Source organism: Nyctibius grandis, chromosome 3 (genome assembly GCF_013368605.1).
Source record: "Nyctibius grandis isolate bNycGra1 chromosome 3, bNycGra1.pri, whole genome shotgun sequence".
In the NCBI taxonomy this organism is placed as follows: Eukaryota; Metazoa; Chordata; class Aves; order Nyctibiiformes; family Nyctibiidae; genus Nyctibius; species Nyctibius grandis.
This window is the reverse complement of record NC_090660.1, coordinates 65,690,476-65,705,051: the sequence shown is the minus strand read 5'-3', so window position 1 is coordinate 65,705,051 and position 14,576 is coordinate 65,690,476. Positions and strand designations below refer to the sequence as shown.

The 14,576-nt window shown below is 36.3% G+C and overlaps 1 protein-coding gene across 1 annotated transcript in view; it reads left to right on the top strand.

The window, feature by feature from the left end:
- PRKDC (protein kinase, DNA-activated, catalytic subunit) overlaps window positions 1-14,576 on the top strand; it is an 85,241-nt gene that overhangs the window by 37,873 nt on the left and 32,792 nt on the right. Inside the window, 18 exon segments of the mRNA XM_068395724.1 lie at window positions 649-827; window positions 1,901-2,069; window positions 2,623-2,688; window positions 3,121-3,193; window positions 3,416-3,564; window positions 4,788-4,925; window positions 5,126-5,245; window positions 6,153-6,296; window positions 6,511-6,662; window positions 7,281-7,412; window positions 8,354-8,465; window positions 9,949-10,073; window positions 10,153-10,302; window positions 10,714-10,887; window positions 11,783-11,881; window positions 12,550-12,760; window positions 13,324-13,513; window positions 13,887-14,102. Of these exon segments, the coding sequence (XP_068251825.1) occupies window positions 649-827; window positions 1,901-2,069; window positions 2,623-2,688; window positions 3,121-3,193; window positions 3,416-3,564; window positions 4,788-4,925; window positions 5,126-5,245; window positions 6,153-6,296; window positions 6,511-6,662; window positions 7,281-7,412; window positions 8,354-8,465; window positions 9,949-10,073; window positions 10,153-10,302; window positions 10,714-10,887; window positions 11,783-11,881; window positions 12,550-12,760; window positions 13,324-13,513; window positions 13,887-14,102 (2,599 nt within the window).

The window sequence follows — 14,576 nt, the reverse complement described above, 5'->3', positions numbered from 1 at the left end:
AAGGGATTAGGAGCACAGATCATCATTTCTCTATTTACAGCCTATTCTCCAATTTAGAATATAGTTACATGCAATGATTTTGTAGTCAGTGGAGGTCTCTGCTCTTGCCATAATTCTTCACTCCCACGGGTTTGCTGATGCAGCTGTTTAAAGGCAGCAGGACAAACAAGACGCTGAAATGATTCAAATTTAGTAATCGTTATTAAAAAAAAACCCTCTAAAACCAAGACTTACGTAGTCACCCCCAGAATGTTTATGTTGCTGTAAACATTGGCACCAAAGTGAGGTGCATGAAGAAACTCATGAATTATACCCAATATGGTGACAGGTATGTATGTTTTGTTTATAGGTGTCATGAGTCTGAGCTGTTTCTTGGTATTCTGCTTATTTTACTCCAATATCACTATAATGATTTAGGCCAATTGTAGTTAAGACAGCTCACCTGATAAAGAGGAGGTCAACATGGTTTTAATAACTGTATTACGCAGGAACTCAGAATCTGTCAGCCTTTTATTATCAGCAGCTCTTTTCTCTGTTTTAGAAGGTAAAAGTAAGCTGAAGGCTGTTTAGTAGAAACTAGAGTGGAGCTACTTAGGAAAGACAGGATCCAGGAAATCTCTTCCTGAGGTTTTGCTTATTTGTTTCCAGTCCAATGAATGTACTTTTGATACACAAGTCACCAAGAAAATGGGGTATTACAAGTTGCTAGAAGTGGTGTATGTGCGTCTTTCAAAAGAGGATGTTTACTCCAAGGACTCTAAAATTAACCAAGCTTACCGTGGCTCTGTGAGTGTAGAAGGAAATGAACTTACCAAGACACTAATAAAGTAAGACTTATTTCTTTTATTTCCTTTTAATTTCTAATGAGGTTTTGAGCAGATACACTTTTTAAGTATGTCATATAAAGCAGAAGATTGATTTGTTCAAGGGTAAATGTAATCTGTGATGTATCTTCCGATTTTAAGTGGAATGCACAATATTGAATTTGCATTGAGAGAATGATCTCTAGCGTAGACCGTAGTCCTATGTCAGGATAATTTTTGCCTCCTGTTTTTGCCATTTTTTTTCTGTTTGTTAAGCTTGTGCTTTTATTTTTGCTTTTCAATATGATTCTTGGCCTTTAATTTGTATTTTCACAATTTCAGTTTCAGTATACTTACACTTTTATGTAGAGTATGGTTCTGTGTTGCAAGATAGGTATTTATATGATTGATGAGAAGATGAATGGATTTTCATTTACATTTCATAATATAGCAGCACACCCAGTAGGTGTAATTTGGTTTAATCACCACTGCAGAGGGGGACAAAAGGTTAATACTGAATATATATGCTAATTAATATTATTTAGTTTGTTTAATATTCTGAAAAAAATATAAGATGCCTGAATTGCTGTTCATTTTTTTTGTTTGGGTTTGATTTTACGATACTATGTCCTATGAAGAATTTAAAGAATTTCTTAGCTATGATTTGCAGATCTATAAATGGCTAAGAGCAAAAGACCTATAAAAACTGCATCTAAACTGTTTTTCTCTGGCTAATCTATAGCGTAGCTTAGCATGCCTGTCCATTCATAATTTCTTGGGAAAGGACCATGAGAGAGATCTATGCATGCATTGGAACGTATCTCCGTCTTATCTGAAAATGGCTTATCATCGTATTCCTGACATTAAGGACTGCTGTGTAATTAGTTGGGGAAGTTGGCTTTGTGATTGCTGAATGGTTCCATTTTAGCGTAATATATACCTGCGGAGAACTTGAACAAGTCTGACGTGGTTTAAGGCTGATACTGCTATCATGATAACGATCTCTTGAAATTCTGTTGATTCACTGGTCTATGATTTCCTCTGCTTCTTGAAAAAAAGACTTCTGATGTTGTTTTCTTGCCTGTTTGTATTTTAAGGTCATGCTATGATGCATTTACAGAAAACATGGCAGGAGAGAGTCAGCTGTTGGAGAAGAGGAGACAGTATCACTGTGCAGCGTACAATTGTGCTATTGCTGTTATCAGTTGTGTCTTCACTGAAAGTAAATTTTATCAAGGCTTTCTTTTTACAGAAAAATCAGAAAAGGTGAGAAGCTGTTGTTGCTATTAGAAAGCTTCCAGAGCATGAGACACAAAGTGATTTTACCTGGTTGCAATCGATCAAAGAATCAAACCTGAATAACATACAATTATATTAACAAACTACCCAGTGAGGCAATAGAAGGAGTCCTAGCTGACTTTCTTGCATCCTTCATGCAATTTGAATTGCTGATGAAGGTTTTACCATCTATTTGGGAATGGGTGAAGTAGTGATACATTTAACCCATTTTCCCTCCACTCTCAATCAATTTTCTAAAATATGAGGGAAAACCCTATTGTTTAAGTTCTCCGGTGTTTGGAATATACTTGAGTAAGAGATACCGTCTTTACAGGGCACATTGTCTGTGCTGTGAATTCTTGAGTAGTTGAATAGTAACATTTCCTTAAAAGTATTGATCTAGAAGAGAAAACATGCCATATTTTCTATATTGTACGTTGATCTGTTGTTTTTTTAAGAAGAAATAAAACACGTTCAGAGTGGTTTGTTATTGTGTGCAACATTATAATTTCAATATTTCCAAACATGCTTTGGTTTTCAGAACTTGCTGATTTTTGAAAATTTGATAGACCTGAAGCGTCAATATACATTTCCTGTAGAAATTGAGGTGAGTGGAATTTCTGGGCTTTAGTGTTCCTAACTAAAAAATGAGTATGACTTTAACACTGTAGTCACTGTAGACCAGGTCAATTCTCACATACAGAGAAAGATGATTCTGTAGTGAATAAAAAATTGAGTACTCCTCTATGTTTTAAAATACATTTTTCTGAGAGAAATCCAGACTTGAAATTTAGAACACACCTGCAGTGCATGTAAATTTAATATACTTTTTAGCACACTTACTCTGGTTATGAACGGCTGTAGGAATAAGTAATTTAGCTGTTGTTCTGTAGCATTAATTATAATAATTTACAACATTGGTTTTTCATTCATGTTAAATGGTTTTGATTGGTTTTTGGCAGTTCTGTAAATAAATAATTGTAAATAAAATGTAAATAAAAAATTAATTAACCTTCAAACTTTATTTCTTGTTGTTTAGGTGCCTCTGGAAAGGAAGAAGCGATACATTGCTATTAGAAAGGAGGCCAGGGATGCAGGGAATAGTGATCAGGGTATGAAAGTCATTTATGACTATGAAAAAAATGCCTTATTACCTTTCATACAGTGTTCATTGATGTGTTGCTAATTGGCTTCTACAGTAGCAGGAACAAAGAAAAGCATTCAATATACTTCATCTAACAACCAGTTCCCATCCACCCTCAAGTTTTAGTGGCCAATAAAGACTATTTTCTTGTGATTACCTTGATTAATGGTCTATTCTTTTTCCTATTTAGATGAACCCAAGTATTTAGCTTCTGCGTCATACATGATGGATAGCAGTTTGAGTGAGGAAATGAGTCAGTTTGATTTTTCTACTGGAGTCCAAGGTTTTTCTTATAGCTCCCAAGATGTTACAGCTAGCAGCACTCGTTTCAGGAGAAAGGTAATTTAGTGACTTAATGTGCTGTGAGGAAGAAAAGTTTTATGCTTTCTACCAATTGCATACGTTTATTTGGGTTGAGGAGGAGAAACTTGTAGTCTCCTATATTTGTTCTACTTGACTGAGAATGGGTTCCTCCAGAAGATGAGGGAGGGAAGTTGAGCTGTGTTCTGTCGGTCATTTTTCTTCCCTCTCTCCACTCTCCACAGATGGAGAAAAGCAATGCCCTGCCTTGGGTTTCTCAAGTTGAGTAATGTCAGTGAAGTCCAGCCAGAGTTGTAAAAAAGTGGCTTGTGACTTTCTGTGCACTCAGGAGTATCCTGTGATGGTTGTGTTTTGATGTTAGGCACCCGGTTTCCTCATTTCCATCTTATTTTGGTCTTTGAAGGCACTTGACCAAGCTGGTTGCATCAAATGCATGGAATAAATGATCAAACACTTTATTATTTTTGTATCTCTGTTGTGGCACCTTGTATTTAACTGTTGCGCTTAGAAGAACAGCATTTAATATCTTCCAAGATTTGAAGTTGTGTTCCTTCTGCAGTGAAGAGATGACTCATCAGCAGTAATCCTGATAGGACAGATATTTGCCATAAACCAGAAAGAAAAGCTTGTAAAAGTTTCATAGACACTGAAGACAAAATCTGTCAAAATAACTGTTAACATTGGTAAAGATAAACTTTCCGTGTTTTGGAGCAAGGAGGTGTTTTAGCTGCAGTGAAGTTAACAAGAAATGTACTTTCTATCTGCTTTGTGTAGTAATGTTGTAACTTCTAACTATAAACAATTTTGTGATTTATTCTGTGTAGTAAGAGAGCTGCTGTGGTTGCTAGTCAGTGTGAAACAACACGTCCATAAAAATAGGGCTTCACCCCTGTGAAAGGTGTTAACACATTCTTTCAGCTATTAAATGAAATAATTTCTGTGAGGTTCAGCTAACTCTTTCTGCTTCCAGCAGTTGCCACACCTATCCTGGCAGGCAGTAAAGTCAGGGTAATATGAAGTTGACATCTGTTGGCACAGAATATGAAAAATGTGCAGAGCTGGTACATAGATTTGAGAGGTGTCTGTTTCAACCACACATTTGATGTATTCCCTGTTGTGCACACTGAGCGTAAAGTCAAATCTGTAAACACAGATAAGATCAGAATGACTCATGGCATTGACATAATTTAAAAGAAAATACAGTGTTATTATTAATCATAGTAACACTTTTTTTTTTTCAGGAGCCCACAGAATACATGGTTTTAAATGATGAAATGGAACTGGAAATGGATGAACTCAACCAACACGAATGTATGGCTTCTATGACCACTCTGATTAAACATATGCAGAGGAACCAGATCACACCCAAAGTGGAGGAGGCCAGTATTAACCAAAAAGTTGTCATTTTTTCACTGATTATACAAAGAAAAGGGAGTCATGATTGAATCCCTTCACTTATTAATTTTCATGGCTATATTATAATAAGACCTGTGTGGCTTGAGTTGGCGGCTTTTTGGCTTGGTAAGCCTGTTTAGTCCAAGAAGTGAGTTGGTTTTTGCTCCTGTCTTTTAAATTTCAGGGGACAGTTCCAGTAGATCTTCCTCTTTGGATGAAATTTCTGCATGGCAAATTAGGAAGCCCATCAGTACCACTAAATATTCGCCTCTTCATAGCAAAACTTATTCTTAATACTGAGGATGTGAGTTAATTTTTTGTCATATTTTTTCTGTTAAATGTAACAGGTTGTATTATAATATCAACTTTGTTACTCTTGTGAGGTGAAATATTTTTTCAGATGAGACTTTTGGGGCATTCAAATTGAGTAGTTTGCCTTGATAGAAGAGAGAGCATTCATAGCCCAAAATTCCAGGTAGCGCCAGTATTTTGAATGTAATATAAATACTTTTTCTCCCAAACTCTACTTCTATAAGTAGAGGGTGTCCACAATATGTGTCTTCGGTAAACTATAAGTAATTGATTCATTGATACTGGGCAAGAAGTATGGCTGATTATGTTTACCATCGCCATCTTTGAAGGAGCAAAGATAATGTTTTTTTAATGGTCACAGATAAGTCTTATGGAAACCCTTAGAGCTAAATGACGTTCTGGTTGTAGAGAGATATTAAGATAGCATGTGTCTTTGCCTGAGAAGAAACATTTTCTAACTCTCATTCCTGGGTAAAACATTCTCATCCTATTTCATACAGTGATTTTAAAGTAGAATGTTTGTCTGAAGTATTCCAAATCCAAAATACAAAAAGACTGAATTTCAGAATTAATTCAAGAAGCTTTAACAACCACTTAATGCTACTTTCTTAGGAAAGCTGTCTGAAATGGAAGAGTAGATGAATGGCATGCTCTTTCAAATCCTTTAGGGACAGATTTTCTGTGTGAGAGCCATATTATGTGGGCCCTAGTGAAATAATTAACTTTATGTGAATACTTGGTTAAAGATTTCTAGGTAGAAGTTAGGAATGTAGTTATGGATACTTTCTGTTTTAAAGTTATTTTAAAATTTTTGTGGTTGTTGTAATGATTATTGAACAACAGGTTATTGAATAGTTATATAGTTTGTACTTGATCGCCGATTCTCCTGTTTTCCATAGGTTTTCCGACCTTATGCAAAGCAGTGGCTTGGTCCATTGCTGCAGCTTGTTGTTTCTGGGAATAATGGAGGTGAAGGGATTCATTACATGGTAGTGGAAATAGTAGTTACCATCCTTTCCTGGACAAGCGTAACCACTCCAAAAGTAAGGAAATGTGAAATTCATTTTTATGATTATTGTGACTATTTGGTAAGGAATGAGTGAGTTTGTTATCATACACTTAGAATAATTTTCTACATCAGTCCACTGTTTCTTTTAGATACTAACTTCAAAAATAGCTTATTTACTTGCTTTCAAAAAACAATATATGTCTCTGTGTTGGAGTCACTGTGTTTATTTTTGCTCCTATTCATTGTAGGGGAATATTAAGGATGAGATTTTAGCTAACAGATTGCTTGAATTCTTGATGAAGAATGCCTTTCACCAAAAAAGAGCTGTGTTCAGGCACAATCTGGAAATCATAAAGACAGTTATAGAGTGTTGGAAGAACTGTCTCTCCATACCTTACAGGTAAGCATTTAGACAATTGCTTTCTTTTATCAATATTTCAAGAATATAAGTGAATATTATCAAAGGAGATGAAAAGGTAAATTCAGCTGCAACAGTAAACTTTTTGTCTTCAGAGTTGACAGTAGAACTTCAGAACTGAACTCTCTGAAGGTTGTGACTTTAATTTGAAAAACAACAAGGAGAGAGACAGGGAAAACATATAGAGGATTACAACAGCAACAACAAAAGCAGGAGTAATCTCTTCAGAGATTGACATTTTATTTGAAATTTTTGATATTGTCAGTGAATATTGGTGCCCTCTTACTAAGACTTCTGCGATCTGCTGTGCTCCTTAACTTGTTGCAGAGAATTTCTGTGTGCTTACAATCTCTTTTGAGTTTGGTGTTTTTTTTTTTTTTTTGCAAAGACTTCTTCATTGAAGCCAAATGCTCACTTCTTTCTGAATATGTGCTTTCTGCTGGTTTTGGTGGGAGTGCATATGAGTATATACATACTTTCTGCTGATTTTGGTGGGGTTATATGTGTGTATATATCTGTATATACACAGAGAGTACTTTATGGTGTGTATATTTTGGGGTTTTTTGTGTATATCACTACTTTCATGTTTTTATCCAACAGTTTAATATTTGAAAAGTTTTCTAGTGGAGACCCTGATAAAAAGGACAACTCAGTGGGAATTCAGCTGCTGGGAATTGTTCTTGCTAACAATTTACCTCCCTTTGACCCAAAGTGTGAAATAGATCGTGTCAGGTGAGAAATGCAGCTTTTTGGAGAATGATTTTGATAAAAGCTTAAGACAAAGAGAGCACGTCTAAATTGTCAGCATGAAGTATGGGAGCTGGATTGCTCGTTTATTGGAATTGTTTGTCCGATCATGTCTGCTATTGTCTGTCAGATGTAATGCTTTTTAGCTGTAAACTGCAGACCACATTTATTTTGAAAAATATCTACATTCATATCTAGAAGAATGTAAGCTTTTTTACAGTGGGCCCCAGGGTTGCAGTTCCATGGGAACTGAAAGGTTAAAACTGAGAAAAGATAAGGAACTACTGGAGAGAGTCCAGTGGAGGGCTACAAAGATGATCAGAGGACTGGAGCATCTCTCTTATGAGGAGAGGCTGAGGGAGCTGGGTCTGTTTAGCCTGGAGAAGAGAAGACTGAGCGGGGATCTTATCAACACTTATAAATACCTTAGGGGCAGGTGTCAAGAGGATGGGGCCAGACTCTTCTCAGTGGTGCCCAGCGACAGGACAAGGGGCAACGGGCACGAACTGAAACATGGGAAGTTCCATCTGAATATGAGGAAAAACTTCTTTACTTTGAGGGTGACAGAGCACTGGAACAAGCTGCCCGGGGAGGTTGGGGAGTCTCCTTCTCTGGAGATATTCAAAACCTGCCTGGACGCGACCCTGTGCAGCATGCTTTAGGTGAACCTGCTTTGGCAGGGGGTTGGACTAGATGATGTCCAGAGGTCTCTTCCAACCCTAACCACTCTGTGATTCTGTGAATTAACAGTCAGGAATTGCCAAAGAAGGAATTTGAGGCACTGCAGGTGGAAATCCATGTTGTGCTGTATTCAGCTCTTATAAAAGCGATGACTGTTCCCCTGGGTAGCTCAGGTGAGGTTTTGTTTCAGTTTAAAACTTGGATGCTGGAGTAGTGGCTTACAGGAGGTCTGCCTTTTGTGTTAGGTATTTTCAGGCTTTGACCAGTAACATGGGCTTATTAAAGTATAAAGAAGTTTATGCAGCTGCAGCAGAAGTGTTGGGACTTGCTCTTCAATACATTGCTGAGAGAGAAAATGTAAGTGAACTCTGTTGTGTGTTTGACCGTTCCTAACTTCATTCTATGTATGTTTTTTATATGACTACTCAATTCAGCTCCAAAAATGAGTGTATTTAAAACTCAGTAGTCGTTGCCCAACAGATCAAGTTAAAGGTTTAAACTATTAACTCAAGAGGAAAAGAATCTGAGAGCAAACTAGGTGCAGAGTTTTTGCCCTGCTGTTTTGGCACTGATAGTGACTGGTCTCTTTCTGAGGCTTTGTTCAGCTATTGCCAACCAGCAACACTGGCACGGTACATTTAAAGTTTGTTTTGTTTTGTTTTTTTTTAATAGAAAAAAAAATAGCAAGTTGTGAGGTTTGGGGCTACCTTTTGAATAACTGTATCTGAGGACGCTTAATTACTTGTAAGTTTTGATGTAAAATTTAAAGGTATTGTATTTAATTTTGAATCCAGTTACTTTCTAGGCAGTGGACAAGATGAATGCAAAATTGTTACTTACCAAATCCTACAGTACTAGAACTAGGGGATAGTGCTTGATAATCACAGAAGTCAGTTCAAGACAGTTGCTAGAAGCACTTCTTTACACAACAGTTAGTTGACTTCTGGAATTTGTTGCCAGATGAGGTTCTAGGGGTAGGTAGCCTCAGCAGGTTCAAAGACAAGTTAGGCAAATTCAAGCATAAAAAAAAATCCATGAACAGGTTCTAAAAACAATAAACAACAAGGTACACTCTAAGATCCCTAATCTATTGACAGATGCATGTTGGGTTGTATGAGAGAAAAGGAGGACAAAATGCAGCCAGGCTCATGTGCTCCCCCTAAATATCATTCTGCAGCTGCTATTGGAGACAAAAATACCCAGATGCTGGCTACGTGGATTATTAGTCTGAACTTTTAGGTTATTCTTACTTCTTTCCCTACTATTCTTACTTCTTTCCCTGCTTAATTGCATTCTGGTTGTTCTTTCACAGTTTGTAGAGCATATTTCATAAATTGAATTCCTGCAGTCTTCTCTTTCACAGTCTTCCCAGTTCCATTATAAGCAATATTTTGAAAAAATGAGAAAAGATAGTGCAAATATTTTTATCCTATACAAAGTTTTATTTCTTTGACAGTAAGTGAAGTTTACTGATTATTTTTCATCTTTTTGCTAAAAATGTCTATTTTTTTACATTCTTTAATTGCAAATCTGCCATACTGAATGAGAAGCTACTTATTATTTATGTAAGCATGCTAAGCAACTTGTATTTCAAAATTAAGGCGTTGGTTCCAAACCAATCAAAGGAAGCTCACAAATGTATTGTTTAAGCAGGCAATCGTGTTTCAGCCAGGCATAGCTGTATAGCAGCCATGAAGCACTATAAACGTCAAGATGAGGCAGGTTGATCTTACCTAGTGAAATGCACTAGAATCAAACAGTACAGCAGCAGAACTCTGTGTCATTAAGGTGGTTATGAGGTTCATGGCTATGCTTCTCTTACTGTCATTCTCATTTGCAGGTACTTGAAGATCCAGTTTATGATTGCGTCATAAGACAATTAAAACATCATCAAAACACCCAACAGGATAAGTTTATTCAATGCTTGAATAAAGTTGTTAAGAATTTTCCACCTCTTGCTGACAGGTATATCATGATATACATGGTATGTTCATTGTAGATCTAGAGGAATAATAGAAAATAACTTGTTTCTCCTTATGTTAAGGTTTATGAATGCAGTATTCTTTTTGATACCCAAACTTCATGGTGTGATGAAAACCTACTGTCTGGAAGTAATAATGTGCCGGGCAGAAGAAATACCTGATCTTCACTTGCAGTTAAAGAGTAAAGACTTTATTCAGATCATGAATCACAGGTGAGTGGTCATGTGATTACAAATCTGCATGCGTAGTCTAAACTTCTTGATAACGTTTTCTGTGCTGGCCACAATGTTTTTATGTTCAGAAGCATTTATAATTCATGTTCACTTTTTGGTCACTGCTCTCCTAATTTGAGGTGATGGAATCTGGGAGTTAAGTATTAAGACTGTGAAAAACAAACAAAAAAACCTAAATAGTGGTAAGGTGAAACACGACTGGGGTATGAATTTCTGTAGTATGAATTAGTTTAGTTATATTCTTACTCTTCGGTTGAACTCAAAAGTATTTACGTAAAGCCCTTTATGCAAAACCAAATATTATTGCTAAAACCTAAACTGATCTTCTGGTTCTGTGTAACAGTGAAGAGAAAAGCAATGTAACTATTCTTTTTTCCCTTCTCTTTTTAGGGATGATGAAAGGCAAAGGGTTTGTTTGGATATAGTGTACAAGATGCTGTCTAAACTAAAACCAATAGAACTTAAAGAACTTCTTCCTGGGGTGACAGGGTTCATTTCTCACCCTTCTGTAATATGTCGACAGCGCATGTATGATATTCTGATGTGGATTTATGATAATTACAGGTATGTATTCACTGCAGATGATGTCATTCAGTGGTTTGTCACAGGCAGAATGAAAGCGCTTGTAACATTGTATTCCAACTTCAGGTCCTTTGGTGCAGGATTTTCCCAGTTCTCAGAAGAATAGAGCCTGTGGTTTGCCTAAGTAGCTCTGGCCTTTGGTGGCAATTTTATCACTTCCATTAAGGGACAAAGACTTAGACCTGAACTTTAGCCCAGAACTAGGATGTTGCATCACCACACCATGATGGCATAAGAGGTCTTAGCTCTGATGCTCCCACTTTTTTTCTAATTGCCAAAATTTGTAGCTAGTAAGAATTGTACACTAGAGAAATTCGCTTGTAGGTAGAAAGTGTATTAAGGCACTTCAGTATGATCTGGATCCCTTCAATCTGGTAAAGATGTTCTTTCTGTTTGACCCCTTAGAGTAGGGAATAGGCATGTACTCAGTTTGACAAGTAAGTTGCTGTGGAATCATCTAACTTAGTTAGATTCTATTATATGCTTTTTTCCAAGATAACAACTATTTGAATGGACAATCATTGTGAAGAAAAAGTCCAGGCAATTTTTACTCCAGCGTCACATATGAAAAGCTGATTCTCTGCCTTTTTCTCAGTTTTAACTTTGCAAACTCAGAATTACTTCTGTTTGGCCTTTATAATAAATAGCTAACATGCATAATTTAGCTTTCTGATTTTTACTTTTCTAAGTACTGGAGAGACAAGACATTTTTGGCAATGAAGACCTCATATTATGAAAAAAATACAGTGTTGTCCTGCCAAGTTGAGATTTTTATGAGAAGGGCATGTTCGTCCTTTTCTCCCACCATCCTCTCCTCTTATTTTCCTATGGATTGTTTGAGAGAAGTCATTAAGAGACATTTTTCTCCTAACATCAGTGATCCAGAAAGCCAAGCAGATGGTGATTCTCAGGAAATACTCAAACTGGCAAAAGAAATCCTGCTTCAAGGACTGATTGATGAGAATGCCGAAATGCAGTGAGTAAACAGTGTTGTAATGACTGACTGAAGTAACGAATCCCTAAATTACTCTGTTTATCACAGAAGAGTTGATCCTTAGAGATTTTTTAAATATTTTAATATCAAAGAGTAACAGTGAGATAACATTATTTCCTTTTCTTCTAATAAGTTAATTTACAAAATTGTGTCCTGTAGTGTTGCACCAAATTTAAGCGAAGCACAGAGCTTTTGAACAAACTTGTGAGCCATGGAGTTGTTTTAGTATGTTAGACCTAATTCTGCGTTAATGTTCTGGAGTTTTTTAACAACAAAGCAGCCTTTGCTCTACACAGACACACAAAAATAGATTCAGTGTTGGAGGATGTTGGATTTTTTTAATTTTTTGGTGAAGCGGAAGATAGAATTAGGAGATCTCTGTGCTTATCCACCCCTAGCACTTCTCAAGAGGAAAACAACTTAATAGAAATAATTTTTTCAGAGTAAACCTTTAATGTCAGTCAAATGGCATAGAGCATGGTAGATGAATGAGGAATTTGGTATAATTCAATGGAAGATCCACGGCATGAAAGGGTTAGTTGAAGGTATTATAATCTTATTGTGTTTTTTTTTTTAAATTTACTTTTTTGATAGTGTTGTGTTTTCTGTTTGCAGATAACCAAGAATAACTTTATTCATTGCCTTTACAGATTAATTGTTAGGAATTTTTGGAGTGATGAGACAAGGTTACCCACAAATATTCTTGATCGCATGCTGGCGTTGTTAAATTCTTTATATTCCACCAAGATTGAAACACAGTACTTGAGTCTAATCACAAATTTTCTGCTTGAAATGACTAGCAAGAGCCCGGATTATTCCAGAAAAATATTTGAGCATCCACTGTCTGAATGCAAATTTCAGGTGAATTGTAATGTGTTATCCTATGTGCAACCATGTCACAAATTCCCATTCCTTAATGTAGTTACCACTTGGACAAGAATGGTATAGTGAAGGAGATTTTTGAAAGTGTGTTTTGTACTCCATAGTTAACAGCTGCAACAGTCATGGGTTATGCACAGTATAAGAAGTTGGATGATTTTGTGGGGGCAATAATTTTGTTTTCTTTCCAAAAAATAAAGATTTAATTAAAGTAATTATCTATACCAAGTATAGCTGATGTGTAATGAAATACTTAAAAAACAGGGTAGTAGAGACATGTACCATACGGTGGAGAAAAAATGTGAAGAAACAGGAATGCTACTACAAGAGCTGTAAATCAATCCTCAGATAACCGTCCAAATTAATGAGCTTTTTTGCTGAACTACGGAGAACTTTTACGTGTTCGCTTTTTTTATAGTCAAGGTCTGCCCCTGTACCTGGAATGACATTTTAAATTCTGTACTTTAATTTCTGCTATCCTGTCTTAAGAAAGGCAAAAAGCCTCCATTCTTATTGTTCTTATTAAAATCTTTTTGTATTCCTAGGACTTTGTAATTGATTCTAGCTGGCGTTATCGAAGTACTGTGCTCACACCTATGTTTGTGGAGACTCAAGCTTCCCAGAGTATCCACAGGAATTTGTCACAAGAAAGATCCCTTTCTGCTTCTGGGTCAGTCGGTGGTCGAGTGAGGGCTACCCAACAGCACTATGAATTTACACCGACACAGCATGTCAGTAAGTCCAGACCAGTGTCTCCTGAAATTTTCTTGTTAGCTATAGGAATGATTTAATTCTCTTTTTTCCTGTTGCTTATGAATTTTTAGTATAAAAGTGTAAATGCATTTAATATTTTGTTTTCAAGGGCGTTTTTTTGCATTATGAGAAAAAAAATCTAGTCATATTTTTATTAGTCTCATGTATATTTTTTGTTCTGCCTAATGTAAAAGAAGTTTGTTTCTTACCTAACAGCTTGAAATCTATTCTGCCCGTAAACACTGGGAATTATATTTTTTGGGGTGGGAATGACCTGCTTCCTAGATGTTTTCACTTGGTTTATATTCGGATGTGTTACAGCTTTTACAATTTTTTTATTTTTTTTTTTTTACAGGTGGCAGAAGTTCTTTTAATTGGCTAACTGGAAGCAGCATTGACACATTGGCAGAGTATACAGTTCCTTCATCCTCTGAATCCTTGTCTTCATCCATGCTGTTAGTTAACAAACGGAGTGAAAAATTTAAACAAGCAACCTTTAAACCAGTGGGGCCGGATTTTGGGAAAAAAAGGTTGGGTTTGCCTGGAGATGAGGTGGACAGCAAAACTAAAGGTCAGTAAGCCTTATGATGCAGTTTCTGTATAAATATATTATACTTTTATAGACCATCTTTGTCAGTTATTTGACTGGCAGTCCATTATCTTTGAGACATTCTATTTGAGGTTCAACTTGAGAGATTTTGTTTCCAGGAATGTGTGGTGATATATAATGTGTGGGAAAAAGCTAGAATTGTGCTAGGAATTGCAAAACTATATGTTGCTAGATGAAAGAACTGACTGGATGAGAAACCAGCTGGTGCGATCTTTGCATTCCTGCCTCTCCCTAAGACAATTGTAGCATGAATGTCGACTGTTCTGTCCCTTCTGTTTTAAATTTAACTACTTATCTCTTTAAAGAAGAGATCTCTCTAAACATATTTTTTCCAAACCATTTCAGCTGTGCTGACACAATCTGCAACAGATTGCAATCTGGCATTAGAACTACTTGCTCTTTTCTGAGAATGCTCCTTCATCCACCCAGTCAGTA